Source organism: Eschscholzia californica, unplaced genomic scaffold (assembly GCF_041429995.1).
Source record: "Eschscholzia californica isolate CP2 unplaced genomic scaffold, dmEscCali1.0.p SCAF_4, whole genome shotgun sequence".
Lineage (NCBI taxonomy): Eukaryota > Viridiplantae > Streptophyta > Magnoliopsida > Ranunculales > Papaveraceae > Eschscholzia > Eschscholzia californica.
Window position 1 is genome coordinate 1,690,762 of NW_028238461.1, and position 21,475 is coordinate 1,712,236.

General features: G+C 36.2%; 3 protein-coding genes, 1 long non-coding RNA gene and 2 pseudogenes across 13 annotated transcripts; 2 read left to right on the top strand and 4 right to left on the bottom strand.

Annotated features, from left to right (window-relative positions):
* Positions 1 to 279: 279 nt before the first annotated feature.
* Positions 280 to 5,689, top strand: LOC147541367 (DNA (cytosine-5)-methyltransferase CMT3-like). The gene is made up of 21 exons (XM_086638337.1): positions 280 to 867; positions 980 to 1,014; positions 1,102 to 1,198; positions 1,460 to 1,567; positions 1,698 to 1,817; positions 1,919 to 2,012; positions 2,105 to 2,325; positions 2,467 to 2,532; positions 2,637 to 2,867; positions 3,066 to 3,124; positions 3,232 to 3,298; positions 3,385 to 3,714; positions 3,818 to 3,886; positions 4,002 to 4,088; positions 4,184 to 4,271; positions 4,501 to 4,622; positions 4,722 to 4,826; positions 4,925 to 4,968; positions 5,054 to 5,123; positions 5,198 to 5,301; positions 5,392 to 5,689. The coding sequence occupies exons 1-21, from the start codon at positions 583 to 585 to the stop codon at positions 5,558 to 5,560; spliced, it is 2,571 nt and encodes an 856-aa protein (XP_086494463.1). The 5' UTR covers positions 280 to 582; the 3' UTR covers positions 5,561 to 5,689.
* Positions 5,664 to 6,765, bottom strand: LOC147541368 (stress-response A/B barrel domain-containing protein At5g22580-like). The gene is made up of 2 exons (XM_086638339.1): positions 6,596 to 6,765; positions 5,664 to 6,044 (listed from the first exon to the last, which is right to left on the bottom strand). Exons 1-2 carry the CDS (start codon positions 6,712 to 6,714, stop codon positions 5,846 to 5,848), a joined length of 318 nt encoding a protein of 105 aa, XP_086494465.1. The 5' UTR covers positions 6,715 to 6,765; the 3' UTR covers positions 5,664 to 5,845.
* A 1,965-nt stretch (positions 6,766 to 8,730) lies between these two features.
* LOC147541369 (protein TIC 20-I, chloroplastic pseudogene) lies at positions 8,731 to 10,178 on the bottom strand (annotated as a pseudogene).
* LOC147541370 (pentatricopeptide repeat-containing protein At3g63370, chloroplastic pseudogene) lies at positions 9,708 to 10,654 on the bottom strand (annotated as a pseudogene).
* Positions 10,655 to 11,601: 947 nt separating this feature from the next.
* Positions 11,602 to 13,055, bottom strand: LOC147541371 (uncharacterized). The gene is made up of 3 exons (XR_015224269.1): positions 12,732 to 13,055; positions 11,917 to 12,018; positions 11,602 to 11,774 (listed from the first exon to the last, which is right to left on the bottom strand). It is a non-coding gene; the product is annotated as an uncharacterized LOC147541371 (long non-coding RNA).
* LOC147541372 (syntaxin-81-like) lies at positions 12,246 to 19,844 on the top strand. 10 transcript variants are annotated; one of them, XM_086638290.1, is made up of 9 exons: positions 12,246 to 12,932; positions 13,017 to 13,078; positions 16,722 to 16,801; positions 17,629 to 17,712; positions 17,911 to 18,015; positions 18,383 to 18,532; positions 18,952 to 19,194; positions 19,297 to 19,428; positions 19,533 to 19,844. In XM_086638290.1, the coding sequence occupies exons 3-9, from the start codon at positions 16,724 to 16,726 to the stop codon at positions 19,674 to 19,676; spliced, it is 936 nt and encodes a 311-aa protein (XP_086494416.1). In that variant the 5' UTR covers positions 12,246 to 12,932; positions 13,017 to 13,078; positions 16,722 to 16,723; the 3' UTR covers positions 19,677 to 19,844. The 10 variants fall into 10 exon arrangements, with proteins under 10 accessions (XP_086494416.1, XP_086494418.1, XP_086494420.1 ...); XM_086638292.1 differs by adding an exon at positions 15,918 to 16,193 and having other exon boundaries at positions 12,279 to 14,364; XM_086638294.1 differs by having other exon boundaries at positions 12,383 to 12,918; positions 13,024 to 13,078.
* Positions 19,845 to 21,475: the final 1,631 nt, after the last annotated feature.

A 21,475-nucleotide genomic window follows, 5' to 3' on the forward strand; every position in this document is an offset into this window, starting at 1 on the left:
GAATTGCAAAGGAGGCTGAGGCTGAAGTGAGGGGGGGAACACCGTTGGTTGTATATATGGGGAAACAAAAGTGGAATTCAATTATTGTCCTCGAGAAACAATAATGTCGCTCGTTCATTAGCAAAGTTCAATTCTAAGCTTAAATTAAATCAAACTATGAGACGTATAAGACTTCGAAGCATTGTAAGCTCGTTTGGAGGCAGATTTAGCCAACATTAACAATGACGTCAATTCATAAAAAAATATACTATATATATATATATATAGCAAGCCCCATGTAAAGAGATCTCCCACTATGGAAAAAGGGTAACAAATCTATTTATTTATCACATAGGAAAAAAATTGGCCACATAATCACAAAAATGGCAGTTGTGGATCTCTACTCCTTATTTACTACCTACTTTGGATCGTTGACAGGGTCATGACTTTTGACCTAAAAACTCAGAAAATAATTTTTTAAGGGTTGTTTGAATTTTGGCTTCCCTCCCATTCATTCTCTTCAATCAATTAAAGGAGCCAATCTTTAGAATTCCACCCTCTCTCAGTCTCTCTCTTCAGTCTCTCTCGAGTAAAAGGAGAAAAATGTCAACTTCGAGAACCCTGAGGCCTCGAAAGGCAAAGAACAATTCAATGGAGGAAGATGATGTTGAAGTAGCATTAGCAGACAAAAAAATGGATCGATCAAAAAGAAAGAAGCAAAACTCTTCTACTAAGAAACGATTACCTCAAAATGTTGAAGAAACTTCTGAACAAAAACCTAAGAAAACCAAGATTGAACTAGTACTAGATCCTGATTGTCGATTTCTTGGTGAACCTGTTCCTTTGGATGAAGCTCTGAAACTTTGGCCTGATCGATTTAAACTTAGGGTTTGTATTTACAACAACAACCCCCATTGATTCTTTTGTTTTCCCTCAGCTGTGTTTTAGGTTTTTCTTTTATCTCAATTTCTTCTTTAAAAAATATGTTGATATCTTGCAGGATAAGAAGACCCCTCAACCTAAAAAGACCAAAAAGTTGGGTTCTTACCTTCTTTTTTCTGCTACTACTTCTAAAACTACAACTACAATTTTCCCTAATAAGCATTTGTTTATGTGAATCAGTGATGATGAAGATGAGAAATTGGTAGCTAAATGCCACTACTTGCAAGCAGACGTTGATGGTTTTGTCTATAACTTGAATGACGATGTTTTCGTTAAGGCAAGTAATCAAAGGAACTAACTATTAATTGGCATTCAATGTTATAAGCATCTCTTTGTTTATGTTTGATTAAATTCGCGCGCTGTTAATTATTATTGGTCAATGTTATAAGAGGTTCGGAACGTATTTTCTTAAGCAACAAATTGGATTCCTAACTAAAATGAATAAGCAGAACGATCCCATATTTCTCCAAGTAATTTAGTACAAAACATTGATTACTTTGTTGGTTTAAGTTATGTTTTAATTATCTTTTATGTACAGGGTGAGGACGGCGGGCCTGATTACATTGGAAGAATTGTGGAATTTTTTGAAACCGATGACAACGAAGGATATTTTACAGCTCGATGGTTTTATCGAGCTAATGACACAGTAAGTTTACATCTCTACTAGTGGCTTACAATAGGCAAAATCATTCATCTTTTTTTCTTTTAGTACTTTTGGCAAATCAAATTTAGCAAGCTTTGAATGTTTAATAAGTTACAAGTTTTGAGTGTTTTAGGTAATTAAAGATCATGCAGCGTTGATAGACAAGAAAAGGGTATTCCTTTCTGATGTAAGGGATGATAATCCACTAAACTGTATTGTTTCCAAACTCAAGATTGCAAAAGTTGCTCCAAATGTACGTGTCTTTATTCTTCTTTGGCTCATCTCAATCATTAAGATTAGATTTCCTTTCCTATTAATGCTTGTGAGATGATAACGTTTATTCATTTTCAAAAGGTCGATTTGGTGAAGAAGACAATTCCCGAATGTGACTTTTATTATGATATGTCATACTCCTTACCGTATACAACATTTGCTAACCTTCCCATCGGTATAAATCTCTTGTTAAATTAGTACATTCTGTTATACTCTCCAGTTTTTCTTCTATTACAATTTAAAACTTGTTTGGATTTTGAGTTACAGAAGGGACAGGAGTTGTAAGTGATGCATCCTCAACAATTTCAACTGAAGCTGCTGATTCTGATACTCCAATTAGTGAAATCAAGTCAGAACATGATGAATCTCGCCCATCGAACATCCGTCAAAATGATGATTTGACATTGTTAGATTTATATTCAGGTTGTGGTGGTATGTCTACTGGTTTATGTCTTGGTGCTATTGCGTCTGGGGTGAATCTTGTTACAGTAAGTTAAATACTTCATCTGAAAGGCATTTGAAATGCGACCATTTAAAAGCAACTTTAGCATTTTCTTATCAAATTATCTTTTACACCCTAACGTATATTAAATGTTATATATTAGCCTGACTTCATTTTTTTTAAATAGCGATGGGCAGTTGATATAAATGAGGATGCATGCAAAAGTCTAAAGTTGAATCATCCTGAGACAGAGGTATGCTTCCACTGATCTTGCTACTTATTGTAGACTTGTCCTGTTTTGCTTCTTTGTGGCTGATGGACGTTTCATTTCTGGGTTTTTCTTCAAATGATTTATAGGTTAGGAATGAAAGTGCAGATAATTTCTTCGCATTGCTAATAGAGTGGGGAAAGCTTTGCAAAAAGTTCTCATTGTTAGGAACAAGACATTCAAGTCCTTTGCCTGTTGACGTTGAAGACGAACATCAGTCTAAGGTCCCCTCTGACTCTGACGAGTTTGAAGTAGGCAAGTTAATCGGGATATGCTATGGGGATCCAAATGAAACAAAAAAAGTTGGACTGTACTTCAAGGTATGTTGGTACTTGGTACGAGAAAGTTAGATTATATTTGAGTTATGATGAATCCTGAAGAGTAAGGTTATCATGAAAATCATATTCCTATGGTATATTAGATTTCTTTGTAAGATTTAATCTATATTATTTTATTGGTAATCGTTTTAACTACATGGGTTGTGATTGCTGCTTCTTATTTTCAAATTTGTCATTTAGGTCAGATGGAAGGGCTATGGTCCTAGTGAGGATACATGGGAGCCTTTTAGCGGCTTGAAGTAAGCTATAACCCTTATGCTCATCTCCTTTTTTTATCCTCGGACATTTTTTTTTTACTTATTAACTTAAGGACCACAATATGTATCTCTAACTTTTTTTTTATTAGAAATTGTGAAGAGAAAATACAAGAATTTGTAACAAGTGGATACAAGTCTAACATCTTACCTCTTCCAGTAAGTTTGATATATGTTCAGTTCGTTACATGTTTATGACATACTTTTCTTCTTCTTTAACGTTCATGCTTTCTTTTATTGTTTAGGGAGATGCAGATGTTGTTTGTGGAGGCCCCCCTTGTCAAGGAATTAGTGGGTTTAATCGCTTTCGAAATAAGGAAGCACCATTGGACGATCCTAAGAACCACCAACTGGTTGTGTTTATGGATATTGTTGACTATTTAAAACCAAGATATGTGCTAATGGAGAATGTTGTGGACATCCTAAAATTCTCTGGTGGTTTTCTTGGTCGATATGCATTAGGCCGGATAGTGTCCATGAACTACCAAGCTAGATTAGGAATGATGGCTGCAGGATGTTATGGACTTCCTCAGTTTCGTATGCGGGTATTCCTCTGGGGAGCCCATCCGAATGAGGCAAGTAGTTATGGACCGATAGTAGCTATTCTAATTACTATATCATTTTCTTTTATTTCTTAAAGTTTTAACTTTTTTCTACGTTTTAATTCAAAATTTGCAGAAACTTCCACAATATCCACTTCCGACACATGAAGTAGTCATTAGAGGTGTTACCCCTCTTGAATTTGAAGTAAGAACAAAGACAAGGAATTAAGTTTTTGACATGATAACGAATTAAGTTATATTTAGTTTACACAATACTTCATGAATGTTTCTTTTGTTTACCTTCATTATCATATCTACAGAGGAATACTGTTGCTTACGATGACAACCAACCTCTTAACTTGGAAAAGGCTTTATTGCTTGTTGATGCTATCTCAGACCTTCCACCTGTACGTGATTAATTGTTCATTACTTATTCCTTACAGTAATCTTTTCACAATTTTTCATGCGAATATAACTTTAAGCGAATGTTTTAATGTTTCAGATTGCAAACTCTGACACTAATGATGAAATGAGGTACACAAACGAGGCTCAAACCGACTTTCAAAGATACATTAGATCAAGCAAGCAAGGTCAGTAAAACAATCTGACTGCCAAAGAAACTATTTTCACAATGATGGTTGAATTCTTTGGTTATGGTTAAGTCTTAAAATAATGAATACCTGGACTTAAAATTCCTTATTAATTTCGTAGGAAGGGTAAGATGTGCAATCTACATGCACAAAACGTTGTATTTGTTAATTATTTTCCTTCTCAGCAATGTTTACAATTAGGTTTCAAAAAATTAGCTATGTTTTGCAGCTCTTGTCGGCTCCGTGGACAGTTCTGATAAAAATTCACAGACAAAAATGCTTTTTGATCATCGGTCATTAGGATTGAATGCTGATGACTATGGACGTGTTTGCCAAATTCCTAAAAAGAAGGTTGTTGACTCAAGTTTCTACATTTTTCAAAGTTTTATCTCCTTCACAGTACACTAGATGTTAGTTTCCTTAGTCATGACTACTACGTTTGTTTTATAGGGTGCAAACTTCAGGGATCTTCCTGGCGTTCTGGTTGGTCCTGATAACAAGGTCAAGTTGGATCCATCAAGGCCAAGAGTACTATTACCATCAGGAAAATCATTGGTAATTCTTGCTAGTTATGCTTTTGTCGATTCTCTTTCCCGTTGACACTGTCTTTGTTGATTTGGTTCATGAAATTTAACATTTGATCCGAAATCTAGGTCCCGGATTATGCAATAACTTTTATGGATGGCACTTCATCGAAGTAAGTGAAGTATTTTGCTTACTAAGTTTAAAATTTATTTCTCATTCACATTCTAGTTTTAACTTTGATTTGGTCTTAAAATTAGGTGTTTTGGTCGTTTGTGGTGGGATGAAATTGTTCCAACGGTGGTTACTAGAGCTGAACCCCATAATCAGGTATCGTCAGATTTCTCATCTTGATTGTGTAACTATAACTTCTTATAATGGTTTAAACTTGGGGTTCTTGATAGGTAATCTTGCATCCTGAACAAGATAGAGTTCTTTCGATTCGAGAAAATGCAAGATTGCAAGGGTTTCCAGACTACTATAAGCTTTGTGGTACGGTTAAACAAAGGTAAAATTTACAAGCTTTTCATATACACAATGGTTAATTTATAATTCACTTGTTAATAAGGTAATGAAAGTGTTGCAAAATTTCTTGCAGGTATACACAAATAGGAAATGCAGTTGCAGTGCCAGTAGCTCGTGCACTTGGGTATTCATTAGGGTTGGCATTTCAAGGTATTTGTAGCGATCAACCATTATTTACCCTTCCTTCGAAGTTCGCCTTCTCTGTTGGTTGCATTTCATCTGAAAGTAATGAAGATCACTGAAAATTACTTATATTCAAATTAATTTACCAGCAACTCTCATTGTTGTTTGTTAAATTGTCAAAACTCAGTGTAATTTGAATGATGTACCTTTTGGATAATTCAATTTGAATGAAGGTTATTTTTTATTGATCTCACAGAGAATAAAATCACAAGATAGCGATAAGTACCTAAAGATAACCACCATTCATGAAAGCATATACGACACTAAACACAAAAACAAGAAAATACATAATTTTCATTATTCGATAACCTTAGCAAGTACCACTTAGTTTTTTTCTTTATCGATCATGCTGGAGCTTTCACAACAACAGGTGAGAAATCAAACACTAAGATCTTCTCCACTGCTGAAGAAAATGTAGCTGCAAATTCCACATGAGAGGGATGTCCAATGTAAGATGTGAAGTCATCTGAATTAGAAAACGTAAACGTGAAGACGTGGGTGAACCCTTGTCTTAGCATTTCCTCACTTTCAATATCATGCCCCCTGTTAACAAAAGTGGAAAAACAAAATAAAATCAAACATTTAAAATCCCATACACTAACTATTTCACACACACACACACACACACACACACACACACTCTTTCTCGAGCAATCATATATCAGTCGAGGATGGGCATCGGACGGTAAGGTAGCCATTGGTTGGGCACTGTTTTGACTTGGAAGTGATTTTGAGTTTTTATGTGAACTAAAGTTCATGAGCAAGGAACCTAGTTCCATATTGCTTAGGAAGATCTTCCAGACTTGGGTTATGACAGAAGACCTTGCTTTTCATGTCCGCTATGCCTTTTGAGTGGATCTGGCGCCTAGCTTGGTCAGGTGGAAAAGCGTGGGTCTAGTCGTCTAAGCCAGGCGCATGCCAAAGTAAAATCTTATATGTTATTTAGTGAAGCCATCTATATGGGAAGGGCTATAGTAGGGCCAGAGTTTCAATGGTGTTTAATGTGAATTTGGGCTTCGAAAATCTTCATTACCTATATGAAAGCAGCAAGAAGAAATTAGTAAGAAGTGCAATATGTAAGAGTATAGAGTTACCATTCAAAGGACTTGATATGTTTTATCTCCGAAACCAACTTCTCCATTCCTTTCACTATATCATCGACGACTATCCCTTCCTTGAATTTAGCTACCACTAAATGTTTTAAATCTCCCATGCTTATCACAGTCCTATGAGGAAAAGGGCAGAGATAGAAGTGAATATATACTGAAACTGAGAGTACTGAGACTTCCCCATACTCACATATTTTGGATGTTATCACTTTGGCCCATTCCTTTTGCTTTTGTGTATCCCACTACTTCGACATAACTGCCACACAATATTCACTCGAATATATGATTTAAGCTTTTTCATGTCTTTTTCTCCTCTTAATAATTACTAACTTGCTCGTTCGAAAAAAATAAAATTATAAATCGGAAAAAAGTTAAGAGTATGTCTAGAAACAACAGTACAATTATGTGAAGCCGACCATGGAACGTGTGGTTCTACTGCTCTCTTTTAAGTTTTTGTTTGGTTTGGGCTCACTTGATTTCAAACAGGGTGTCATAAGATCACATGTTACCTTCTTTTTTCTTTAGTACTTTTGAGTAGAATGATGGATAGTTTGTCTACTCCCATTTCCCTCCTTTCTTCTACCTGCAGATACACATGTTCCAAGATATAATCACATCACGAGATGAAAGGAATCTCAGTACTGCTTTAGGAGACCTAAATAGAAAAAAAAAGACAATAAGAAAGTTAGATTACGTCTAAAGAATAAAGATTAACCTTCATGGTTAAAGGTTGATTATAATGGAGTGAAAGTGTTTTCTGGGTTGTGTTTGATAGCAAGGAATTGTACTATATGAAAGTGTGTTTACTTAACGGTCCCACAATTTTGTGGAAAAACTTGTTACAATGAAGACGGTCATTAAAAATACATGAATCCTTAGGAAAACCCGTTATAACAAGTCGTTTTTTTAATCATGGCAAGAAACGAACACAGAATCTCCTCGTGCATGCACCTACATGTTAAAGACAATTACTAGCGGGAAATACCAGAAGAGTGGATTCATGACAGAGTCGAGATTTGATACTATATTGATTGCACACATTAAGAAAGGTATTCAGTAAAAAAAAAAGACAAATTGCCCTCACGCGAAAGAATGCATCTAAACCTAAGAAAAGAGAAAGAAAACCCAAACAAGAAATCATTTCATACTTTTTTTTATAATGTCTCGTTTAAGAATGTTTCTTGAAACTCTTCTAAAGGATGGTTGAAGATATGCTTTAATATAGTGCTATAGGGAAGAAGTTTCTCCAAAAAACAAATACAAGCTCACAACGAGCTTACATATTCAGCTAAGCACTCTCTTGGTTTAGTGGATCATAGAGAAAAATGAAGCAAAATATTTTATTCATTCGACACACTTTCAAGTGTTTTTAACATGATACCTGTCAATATTCCAATAGGGGGTAATTTCTAGAAAGGTCAAAATAATATTGAAAATGAGTAGAAAAGCACAAAACATTTGAAAATTATTATTCAGGTCAAAAAGTGTGCAAATACTAAAATACCCTTTTTTGTCATTTTGTGTAACTAAATTCTTTTATTTTTCTTTAAACTTTAAATCGATATAACTTTTGTTTGATATGTCGGATTCTTGTAAAAATTATATATTTAGAAATGATTTTTCATTAGCTTTCTAACAAGATCCACTTTCAATACTTTTTTTCACAAAAAAAATCTCAGAAAAAAACGGCGTTTTTTTCCTTTACATTTTTCTGCAAACGTGTTTGCAACAATCTGTTATGCAAACGTGTTTGCAACAATCTGTTATGCAAACGTGGTTGCAAAAATCTCTTATGCAAACGTGTTTGCAAAAATCTCTTATGCAAACGTGTATGCAAAAATCTGTTATGCAAATGTGTTTGCAAAATCTCTTATGCAAACGTGTTTGCAAAAATCTCTTATGCAAACGTATTTGCAAAAATCTGTTCTGGAAACATGTTTGCAACAGTCTGATCTGCAAACATGTGTTTGCAAAATATAGATTGCAAACATGATTTGCAAGCTTTGCAGAGTATAATCTTGAGATGCATATCTTTCAAACTCGATTTGCAAATCGAGAATATAAAATAAGAGTTTAAACAAATTCGTACGAACTAAATATAACGATGCGAAAGAATTTAAACAAATTCTTCAAGTTGTAGCCTTCAACACCCCGAAAATGAAATACAAGAGTATATTTAAAAAAGAAGTTTACTTAATTCAGCACGATCTCATCATTAGCACAATCTTAGTCATACGTGATTTGAATATATGCAGCATCACATACAAATAGGATATCGACATACATTCCAGCCAGAGCACATCGAATGCTTTCAAGCACTGTAAACAAGTAACCAAATGCAACGCCTGTCCAGAAATGCATACCTATTTTCCTATTATATATACCATATGGCATCCATCGACTTATTGTACCAATCACTTGTAATGCAATATCGAGTGACAAACCCACCACAATATGAAAAACGGAAAAAGTGTGGCCATTCTTTCTTCCTCACTGCCCCAAGATATGCAGCAAAAAAATACGCCATTAAGAACCAAGGCTTTAATCTCCCAAGTGCACCAAGAAATGGGTAAGTAATGAATTCAAAGTCTTCTAAAAATGGGTGAAGCCTGAATCTTGTTTCTGCATATATCCATGTTTCATGAAGAGGCATTAGGTATGGGAGACAAGCTAACATTCTCCACTGCCATCTCTGTTTTTTCGTCATAAGAGGAAATCGGAAACTTGTCGGGACGTCTTTGGATGCGCCGGGAACCATCTGATATCTATTTGACACGATATGTCGTCTGGGTAATAATGGGATTGTGTGTAATAGGCTTCCATATCTCCACTTAAGAGAGTAGTAGAGTCAGCAGAAATGTTAAATCCTGACATGAAAATCATAATACAGTGTTTGAATAGAAAAAAAGACAGATAAAGCTAATTGTTCTCAATGAAATCAAGTTGACACATTTAATAGTCTGATTCTAAGCTGAAAATAAAGTTGACTATTAAGTTGACGCATTTAATAGTCTGATTCTAAGCTGAAATCAAGTATTAGGTAACTAAGATGAAAATACCTCTTGAATGGCATGGTTTCCATATCATATTTCGAAAATTATGGTTTCTCACAAGCTTGAAGAGCCGCAACAAAAGTAAACGAGCTCATTTGAACACCCGATTTTCTCATTCTTCTGAAGAGCCTCAAGTCTCCGTTGTTTGAATAAGCTAAAATAATAGAATTCCATGAAACAACATCTCCCATTTCAGTAGTTCTATCGAATAATTGCATTGCTTGATTATAATCATCACATTTCGCATACATTCCCACAATAGAATTAACAACAAAGACAACCGAAACGAAGCCAAACTTTATTGCTAGACCATGAATCTCAGTCCCATAATTCAAATCTTTTATCACCCCACAAGCCTTTAGTACAGAAGGGAAAGTACAAGCATCTACAGTTACATCGAATACCCACATTTTCCAGTATAATTTTAGAGCTCCCAATGGTTCACCATTCGAAACATAAGCACCAACCATAGCATTCCAACTGAAAATAGTTCTTTCAGGTATTTCATCAAACAACTTCTTAGCACCCGCTAATGACCCACATTTTCCATACACGAACACAAGTTTAGTACTCAAAAACACTGAATCAGTTACAGAATTGGATGTAAGTATATGTGCATGAATTTGTTGACCTTCAGATAATTTCTTTTTTGAAGCACAAAGATCATGAATTGATGAATAAGCTTCCTCAAGAGGAAACTGAGGTGGGTTTTGTTTAGTGATTAAATTATTAAATTCTAAGAAAGCTTCTTCAAGCTTCAGGAGGAAATTGAGAAGTTTACATACCTTGGACTTGTCATTCAATCCATTAGGCCTAGTTAGTCTCCCAAACTGGTTACCAAACTATATAATGTTTATGAGATCAATTTTGCTAATACAGGAATATTCAGTCAGCTTCCTTCATGGCTACCACTATTTACTCGGTTGACAAGACTGGATTTATCCAATAATAGATTAAGCTGAGAACTACCAAAGTGGATATGCCAAATCATTACTCTCAATTACTTAAACTTACCTAAAAACTTTTTCGTTCAGCAATCCCGAACGACTTCAAGAGCTTAGCAAACCTCGAAGACCTTCGAACAACTTCACCGGAGGAATTGAGGCATTTTCAAGAAGAATATGTTGATTTCGAAGATGTTAATCTATATTAAGTTTTGAATGATTATTTTTAATGTAATCTATGAAGAAGAAGAACCGAGTTGAAGAAGATTCGACAAGAAGAAGAACAAAAGAAACCCTAAAAATTTTCTCAGGTTTTTAAGAGAGAGAAACTGACTAGAAGTAGGAAAGGGTATTTAGGGAAGAAAAGAAATAGAAAATGACCTGATTGATAAATACCCATATTATTTTGAACTCTATATCTCATTACTTGTAATATTTTGGCACATTTTGATTAATAGAGAAAGATGCTTGTTTTTTTAGTTATTATGAATAATTTATTGACCTAATCAACCATTTTCCCTTTTCCAATAGCTGAAGGGAGTATAATGTTTTGGACAATGTCCACAACATAATCTTTTATTATCAACCCCATCTATACTCAAGGTTTTGATATCAAAATATTCTCAAAAAGAGTAGAAGTTGATTTGGTTGTTTACTTGTTCACTAATACTAGTATTACTTTCAACATTCTCAACAAAAAGAGTAATAGGGACAAAAGAATGACATTGAGTGCAGAAATTGAGATTTTGAAATATAACTACCACTTGATTTGAATTCTTCATTATGAAAAATGAAATATATGAATTTTCTTAAAACAATTCTTAACTCCTGAATTACCTAGAGTTTTTTAATCTTAAACAAATCTTGAACTTTTGAACTACTTTGAATTTTAATAAAAATGTAGAAGATGTAGAATTTCCGCAAAGGGAAGGGAGTCAGATGTGTGGTTCCTCGTTTCTGACACGGAAGGGCCCCTGTAGTTCCTTGTTCTGGCTATTAGATTGCGATCGGCATAACCTTGATCCAAGCAGAACTCGTACAAATCCTGAGATATTTCATTTCTCTGGTAATAAAGGTCGTAGATGTAGCGACTTTTCTGATGGGCAATCTTGAAAATAGGCCATAATGTTTCACATTTCCTCTTACCATCATGTCGATCGTTCTCCGCTGTTAGACAAACGCATAAAATTATTCATATCGACTTGAATTATTAGTGGTTGCAAATTTGTAATAGCTCAACTAATATTGAACAAAAATAGACAAAAAATAATTCGTTATCTCTACATTCATCAAGTAAATGATCTAAAACCTTCTCTCATCTTCGCCTCTAGCTCACGAAGGGTAGGCTCAATTAGTTCCCATCCAGTTGGATATTTGACACGGTTTGTTTTTATCTTTGGCATTCTTCCAACTGTACTCGACAAGAAGAAAACATTAGTGGTTAGCTCATAATGGACTAGTGGTGAGCAGCGGTCGGTTGCCGACCGTTTAGGGTAAGGCCAAATTCGAACCAACTGAATGGACGGTTCAGCCCAAAAACCATTCGGTTTGGTTTGGTCAAGTTCGGTCTGGTCGGTTCGGTCGACAGTTGCTCATCCCTATTAAATGAATCATGATTGTATTGAGTTACTTCTTCTTGAATAGAAAGCTATTCCAAACAATTAAGGGTCTGTTTGGTCTGAGTATTTTATTCCTGGGGAATTTCTATTTATCATTTATGAAGAAACCCTAAAACTGGCAGGAACAAAAAAGAAAGACTTTGTGGAATTTCTTCAAACACTTAATGGGGTTAATCTCGGAGAAACCTAATTTTACATCAATATGACTTGTACCCAGGAGGAAATCTCAGTTTTGTTCTGCAATAGTTTCCAGTAGATAAACTTCTTATCCATTGATTTCATATCAGAAACCCTAATTGTTTTCTTTCCAAAATCAACAATGACAGCCTTAATCTAGTGGCTATGTTTTTTTTCCATTGTCATATAGTAAGATACTTTGGGTTTCTGGACCTTTTATCAGTGTTGTTGTTAGCCCTAGTTCTAGTATTTCAGTCCTTCTCTATAGAACAACCACTTGAAAGATGAGGAATTAATTCTAAAGAGAGAGAGAGAGAGAGTAACTTACGACCGGGGGTTAGAAGAGTGAACGACGAATGACTGTCTTCTCTCCAAGTGTGTTATAAAGAAAATTATAGGTGTTTGGATTAAATAAGTTCCGGCTTATTTTAAGTCAAAAAAGCCCATTTCTGCCAAAAAGCAGAAGCAGAAAATTTATGGCTTCTGCTAGTAGCTTTTGCGGAAAGCAGTTCACGGTGATTCCCACAGGGTGAATTTTTTTTTTTTTTCCATTTTTTCTTTCTTTCTTTCTTTCTTCCTCTTCAAGTCTTCAACAAATTGTGGTTTTGCCTAGGTTACAGTAATCAATTGATCTAATTCAAGCTCTCTCTCTGAACTTAGCCAAGGTTGTTGTAAGTTTTTTAATTAAAGCTTTCTCTCTATAAATAAAAATTTAGAGAGAGAGAGAGAACCTCTTGTGTTTTTGTTGTATGGTTTCACATGCATCTTGGTTAACTTTTCATATGCTATCTCGAGGCACTGAAAAGTGGATGAGTAAAGGAATACAAATTCCGTATTTTTCAGACAAATTCTCTAATCCACCTTATAGATCATACTAGTACTTTTCATATGCTATCAAGTCAATTACTAGTTATTTACCAGTAAATATATGTTGTCAATTTCGTTAAATGGGGGCAAATTAAAGTTTACCTCTTTCTTTTGTCCCCTTATCTGATTCATCAACCATGTTATAGATAATTGAAGATAAATGGTGGTTAAACATCAACCTATAAAGAGTTTTCAATATGTGTTGACATTCTTTATCTTGACCTTTTGCTATATGGACTCATTGAGTTGTTTTTGTCTTGATTATGTTGTTCAATGATATTGATTCGAGACCCTCTTCTTACGTTTGACATAGTTCACTTTATATCCCAATTGCTTTATTCCGATCACTAGATAGATGGCAAAAAATTACACCATATACGGAGAACCACAAACAAATAAACCATCACAAGTAATTTATGTGGATTGATTTCACTACAAATCCAGTCCTGTGTTGAGATTGCTACAATATATTCAAACGTTTCTCTCTCTTTCAAATGTCTCCTCTGGAATTGGATAGTCAATCAAGGACGAAGGAACTATCAAGTTCCTGGCTGCATATAGCTTATTATTATTATAAGCCGAACTAAGCATGTCGTTTATGGCATAGGTTCATGGATATTTTGACCCTTCTTATATATGTGGATCATCAGTAGATGAGATATTATATACTGCTCTAGTCCGAAGGAATTTGGCTCATTGCTGCATTACTTTATGAGCTTAGAAACCACTCTCTCCGTAAAGTTGGAAACCTTGCACAATAAGAAATGGAAAATATTACTCTACAGCATATATCTTGTAGAAGGCCATAGTCTGCAGAAAGCAAATGAGGATCAAGTTGCTGGTGAATACCACTTTTCTTCTTGTTTGGTTTTGTGGGCATATAGAGGAGATTCTATTAAGATCTCCTCCAATTTGATTGTTATCATATAAGGGAATAATCAGATGAAGGAGTAACTCCTCATGGTTAAGAGGGAAGTTCATCTGTCCAACTACTTTTAGTGATGACGGGGATGCTGAAGAAAACATGGAAGGTGATAGTAGTCTAGCAGCATTTCCTCTAAAAGTTGCCGGACTTTGGTGATTAGGTTGTGACAGTGATGTAGGACAGAAATGGGAAGCTGGGATTAAGGAAGAATATAACTTGATTATATTATAGATAGACACTAGCATCACACTAGTACAACTAGGAATCACTCCTAGAGCCCTTAGGCATCACGCCTTTGGGGTATTTGCATCACACAAACACATAAAGCTGAAATAGCTGCTGGAATACTCTCTGTCTCCCTCAAACAGCAGAATACAACCCTTATATATAGCCTAAATACCCCAAAGGTGATGCAAATACCCCAAAGGTGTGATGCCTAAGGGTTCTAGGAGTGATTCCTAGTTTGTACTAGTGCGATGCTAGTGCTTATCTATAATATAATCAAGCTATTTTCTTCTTCTATTCCACTTCCCCATTTCTGTCCTACATCATTTTGGTATGAGAGCGAGGTTACATGATGGCAACTAGATCCGGACTTAGGAGAAGATTAACTGAGAATGAACGAGACGATATCATTTTTGAAATTACAGAACGACTCAAAGACGTGCAAACCAGACTAGCTAAGATGGAAACTCGAACACACCATCTTGCTAAACATCCTGAAACTGCAAAAGGAGATGAGCAAGCCGGAAATAATGAAGAGAAAGCTCTAGAAAATGAAACTTTATTTGATTATGGAATCTATGAGTATAATGACCTAGAGGAGGAAGAAAATAGTTCCCATGTATCTGTTGTTGGACTCGTTACCACATCTCTAACAGTGGAAAACGAAGAAACTAAAGACATTGTTGATCATCAAAGTGTTTCTATCGAGGTGGATTCCCATCAAGGATATTGGATTAATTGGAAGGGGCGCCCACTTACTGACTATACAAGGATTAGATATGATGAGTTCAAAGTACTTGACGAAGACCTTTATGCATTTAACTCGCCAGAGTCGAGCTTTCTCAAACCCGGGAGAATTGATAGAGATGATGAGTCCAAAGTACTTGACCAGGACCTTGATGAGAAATTTTATGCATTTAACTCGTCGGGGTCGAGTTTTCTCAAGGGAGAATTGATAGAGATGAATGGCAGCAACTGTTTAAGGCATATGGGAGACGTCAAAGGAAGGATTGCCCTACCCAAATTCTGATTTGGCGTGTGTTGCATGAATGGCCCACTTAGAACCTTGAAAAATGCGGGCCTGATTCACATGTCTTTGTGGAGATTCTACTAGTTTCTAAGTATTAGGATGGTTAAGTGTCTTTAATGTCTTTTAGTGTCTCTTTAATGTCTTTAATGTCATCTAGTGTCTCTTTAATGTCTTTTATGTCCTAGGAGTTTAGAAGTTTAAAAGTCTAGAAGTATGGGATATTAAGGGTCAGTTTTAGGCTATATATGAGGGTTGTATTCTGCTGTTTGAGGAGAGACAGAGAGTATTCCATCAGCTACTTAAGCTTTATGTGTTTGTGTGATGCAAATACCCCAAAGGTGTGATGCCTAAGGGTTCTAGGAGTGATTCCTAGTTTGTACTAGTGCGATGCTAGTGCTTATCTATAATATAATCAAGCTATTTTCTTCTTCTATTCCACTTCCCCATTTCTGTCCTACATCAGACAGCGATCAATGGATCTTGAAACGATCTTTCTACTCGTTTCTTCACAGTACATTTCTGGGCGCATGGTGCAACGGTAGTAGTTCCTAAAATGGCAAACCAAAAAGATACTCTACAACATATATTATTACAATCATTCTATTGAAACAATAAATTTACATAATACAACATACTTATAACAGATTGCTAATAATGAAACTGACTGGAAGCGAGAGAACACGCGTGAAGAATCGGCTTGGGTGAATAAGCAGCAGCTTGGTGCTCAAAGGCGACGCTTAGGCGTGCAAATTTGTTTTAAAAATCCTTAGACCCGACCATTGGTGTTAAGAGAGACTGAGTTTTAGGAATTATTGTAAGCAAGTGAATGCACAAGAAAGATCGACGTATAGTAGAGACCTAGAGAAATGTACTGTGAAGAAAATTTGCCAGCAACACTTAACTTCTTTGAGATTTGAATACAACTCCTACTCAATTTAAGTATTCTGGGAATGGTTTTCATAAAAGTATGGGTTTTATTGTCAAACAAGTTTCTCCTCAGACAATATGTCTTTTGTTAATTTCATATATGAAATTAACAAAAGACATATACTACCTCAGTTTTCCTTCTTTTTTGAATTTAAAAAATAGTTGATTACCTAAGAGGTCGACTCGTACCCTCCTTGAGAGGGTTTTTTTAAAACCTTATCTGCATTGGGAGGTCTAAGCTGGTTTGTTGTTTTGCTTTTTTAACCTAATTGATTCTTCTTTTCTTTGAGCTTGTGATTGATGCTTCAAGCATTTCTATTTTAATTGTTTTGTGGATGATGAAGGGATGGCAGGAATCAGGGATAGAACAGAGGACTTGAAGGATACTGTGCGTTCCGTAGCTCTCTCCCTAGGATATGACGAGGTATTTAAATGATCATTTTATGTTGTTTCTTATTTAGAGCCATCTTTTGGTTAAATAGATTGCCTAGCTATTGTTGTTGGTGGTGTAATGCGTTCTTCTGAAAATCTAACTTTCTTGGTGTTTTGGCAAAGACCAATAGATCTTGAACAGATGGTTAACATGTACGTAATAGTGATTTTGGTTTTCTAGTTAGAATGCAACGAATCCATTAGTTATGATATATTGATTTGGAGTGTGAATGGTGAAAACTCATTTCCCTTTGAATATATTTTGCGTCAAGAGAGTTAATGTGTTTTGTCTACTCATGTGCTGTTTGCCCCCTTTTGTGCACATCCTCTTAAACGGTGTGAATCTTGAGTTTACAATTCATCCCAAAATTTGAGTAATCTTAGAACTCCTTCTGTATGCACTTCCTTTGTTGCTCTTTGCCGGCACTTTTGGAGGCGCCTCTGGTGGCACCTTGCACAATGCTTTTGTTAGAACATTTCAATCTACCACTAGATTTTTATCAATATCAGTTTTGTAGTTGGGTAATTTCCGAAACATGATTGATTTTGACAGTTCAAGTTTAGTTCTCAGACGTAAGATGGAAGATCAAGATTTATAGTGAACTTATTTAATGGACCAATTGTTGAGCTGAACGATCTCAAAATTAGATACTTACAGGCACAGATGGAATAACTTTCAGATATGATATTATTCTTACTAATAATCAGTTGATGATTGAATAATTAGTTGACTAGAAAAAAAGAATTGTTTGTTATGACTCTTATTAAGACGCTGTCACTATTTTAGTTTTCTTTATAACAGAAATTCATTTTTGACAGTCCAAAATAGCTGCTGTATTAGCTTCTTTCATCATGCGCAAGCCTCGGCAGAAGTCGCCGTTTACAAAAGCTGCACTGAAAACGGTATTCACACTGTAAATTCTTCCATCTCTCTTGCGTGCCTTCTCTTTTATTTAAAGTTGTACTTTTGTCCAATCTGCTCTTTTGGTAATCAGGCTAGTAGAAACCAGGTCAGTTGCTACTACTCATTTTTGCTATTACATAGACATATTATAACTTAGTGCTCAGTACTTGCTTCTACTGTTTACTGTCCTTTGTTAGCTTGAAAGTATCGAAGCTTTGGAGAAGTTTATTGTTAAGCATCGAAAGGACTATGTAGATTTGCACCGAACTACTGAACAGGAGAGAGACAACATTGAACATGAAGTAAGTTGTTAATGACTCCATCGTAGATTAAAGGGATCAATAGTTGGATTCTTATACCTGTTTGCTATGAAGACTTGTTTTATTTTTCTATGTTTACTATATTTCGCCTTTTGCCTCAAGTCATGACTCTTGACTGAGTGGTGCTTTCGTGTATTTTTCTCCTAAATCCCCTTATATCATCGTCGTTCTGGTATAGCTCAAAAGCGACTTGGTATGGATTCCAATCACTGGTACACCTTCTAAGACGATCCAGGACAAACTGATTTTGGAAATTTGAAATTGGCCACATCAGTTTCAGTTCGTCCTCTCTGATGAAAAAAAGGAAGGAAAGAAAACAATAGGATTCACCTTCCAATTGTTTATGCAGGTCGGTATTTTCATAAAAGCGTGCAAAGAGCAGATAGATATTCTCCAGACTAGGATCCGTGATGAGGATAAGAACGGGAATTCAAAAGCGTGGCTTGGCATACGGGGTGACAATTCTCATGCTAATATTATAGCTCACAAACATGGAGTGGTATGAACAGCTAGTTCTTGGTTACATGTTTTTACTGTCATATTTATGTGCTCTCTCTGTCTAATAAGATCTTAGTTGTTGAGACAAGTTTCTCGCCAAATTGTAAAATTGTGTCGCAAGCAGAATGGGGGACCAAGAGGCATGTGTTTTAAGCATGGTATAGTATTTCGTTTTAGAAACTTTGAATGGATATGACCGGAGACCAGGGCTCGTGCTGCCTAAAAATCCAAATGTTTAGTATAGGCTCTATCAAATTGTCAAAAATAATGACTCGGAAGGGAATTTCTACTCCTTGCATTAGAGTCCTCATATCGTCTTTATTAAAAAACACTTGAAAGTAATAAAAGAAGTGTGGTTTATGTCAATTGGTGTTCTATCCAATTTTAGTTACTCCTAAATACTTCTTTGATAAACTACAGGTTTTGATTCTAAGCGAGAGGCTTCATGTGGTCACCGCTCAGTTTGACCAGCTAAGAGCCATACGCTTTCAGGAAGCTGTTAACAGAGCAACACCCAGAAGAAAAGTTCAAAAGGTTCTCGTTTCACGCTTATCCGACGAACCCAAATCAACTCATTCACAACTAAGGGAGCGAGATGAGTTTCCATCAGAACCTCTTAGAGTTCAACATCAACTCTTGGACGATGAAACACACGCTCTTCAGGTAGTGTTGATGGGACTGGTGTTATATATATTTCTGTACTTCTTGAGTCTGGACAATATGGGACTATATGAAACGGGAATTTGCTGTCTTGGCATTTATCAGGTAGAGTTGTCGAGTCTTCTAGATGCCGTTCAAGAAACCGAAACTAAGATGGTGGAAATGTCTGCTCTAAATCACTTAATGTCAACTCATGTTCTTCAACAAGCTCAGCAGATTGAGCTTTTATATGAACAGGTTAGAACCTACAAGCTTTTCATCAACACTCGCCCTCTGCCGTTTTTCTCATTTTGTTTTACTCCGAAACTTAATGAACTTGGTTTCCATAACGTGATATTTAGGCAGTTGAAGCTACCACGAACGTAAGTTTGGGTAACAAGGAGCTCTCCCAAGCCATTGATCGCAATAGTAGTAGTAGAACCTTTCTTATGCTCTTCCTCTTCGTTCTTACCTTTTCTGTTCTCTTTTTAGATTGGTATAGTTAACAAGACAAATCTCTGAAATTTGTTTCATTTTTCTGTGATGTGAAAATTAAACAAAACTGAAGGAATCTAGAGTCGATGTTATTACACAGAGAAGAGATGAGAGAGATTACATTTATACAAAAGGCTTATGTAATTTTAGTGTTTTATTAAACCTCAGTTTTCGATCTACACCCAATATCTGAATAGTATCGGTCTTGTTCTTTTTCTTTGTTGAAAAGTTAACTTCACTAAAATCAAGACACAAGGCTTTCAATGGAACAAAAATGTGAGAGGGGTGATGGAACCAAGTTCCATAATCACTCTCCTTGATTTTTTTAAACCCATTTAGCTAGAGTATCAGCTTCAATGTTACATATTCAGCTAATATGTTAGAAAAAACTATAAATGCGAAGTATTTTATCTTCTTTTAAAAAAAAGTATTTTTTTTCTCCATACCGTATTCGATCAGGAATTCAGGAGCATATCCATTTGGTCAGTTACGTCCTTCGAGGGGAGTTCGGTTAAGGGAGTCGAGTTTGGAGCATTGTTGTAACGCCGAGAAAACTCCCAACCCATCTTAAAAGAAGAACTAGGCGCATGCTTCAAAAGGCATTCATGCTCCTGAGGATTCGTTAAAGCTTCAACAACTTCATTTCGAGCTTGAATCTGTTGGGCTAAAGCCTCCTCTCTCTCCTCACGAGACATTTTTTGAGCCAAAGAGCGTGTCACTGCCTCCTCCCTTATTTTGACATCTTTCGGTTCTTCTTGCGTTGGAGTCAATGTTGCGTTAAGCTCTGTTATCGGGGTTTCAACCGCCATCAGAATTGCCTGAGAGGTTCTTAGGTCAGATATGCAAACCCCGAGGTCATACTTGTGCGCCTCTAGTTTAGATCTGCAAACCCCTAGGTCAGGCTCACAGGCCTTCAAATTCAGCTCTGCAACTTTTTAACCCAACTTTACAAGTCTCTAACTCCGAAAGAGATTGGACGCCCCGACAGAGGAAATTTCTGTAAGAATAACGATATAAAGAACACCCTACTTTGCCAGGCAAGTCCCCAGGCACAGTAAGCCCTGTTTAGCCAGGCACAGTAAGCAATACTTGTCCAGATACAGGACGCCCTACTTTGCCAGGCAAGATTACTCTCTGCTTCACTGGGCATGATTAATCCTTGCTCCGTCAGGCAAGATTAAGTCATGCCAGGCATCCTGCTTCGCCAGGCAAGATTAACCCCTGCTCAACCATGCACAACAAGCTATGCTTCGCCAAGCACGATTGAGCCCTGTTCAGCCAGGCACAGTAATCCTGCTTCTCCATGCAAGATTAAGCCATCTCAGCCATGCACCGTAAGATTTGCTTCGCCAGGCAGGATTATGCTCTACTTTGCCACGCATGATGTTTTGCAAGAATGAAATTAGAAATCCTCTAAAGGCAAACGAGTAATTATCGACGAAATGACCCTGAACAGTGAAATATTGTCGTTTTATTGTGTTAACCTTACTCTATTTTTAAGTGTAATAGTGTGTAGGGCATCAATAAGAACACACCTGACAAAAACCAGCACAAAATGTCTGACATTGACGGATTCTCTGACACAATCATTCGTGTATAAAAAGTGGATCTTTGACTTTGTCTAGCATTCCACATCACTGTTGTTTTCTTGAGGCAGATTGGAACTTAAGAAGACCGAGCTCACTCTAGCTGATCTCCCTACTTTGATCCTCCAACCAGAGCAGAACCCATGTTGCAAAACTGATACGGTTCCACCTTCCCATGTCAAGGCTCAAGATGCCGAGGTTGACTCCTGCAGACCTCCCTTCAC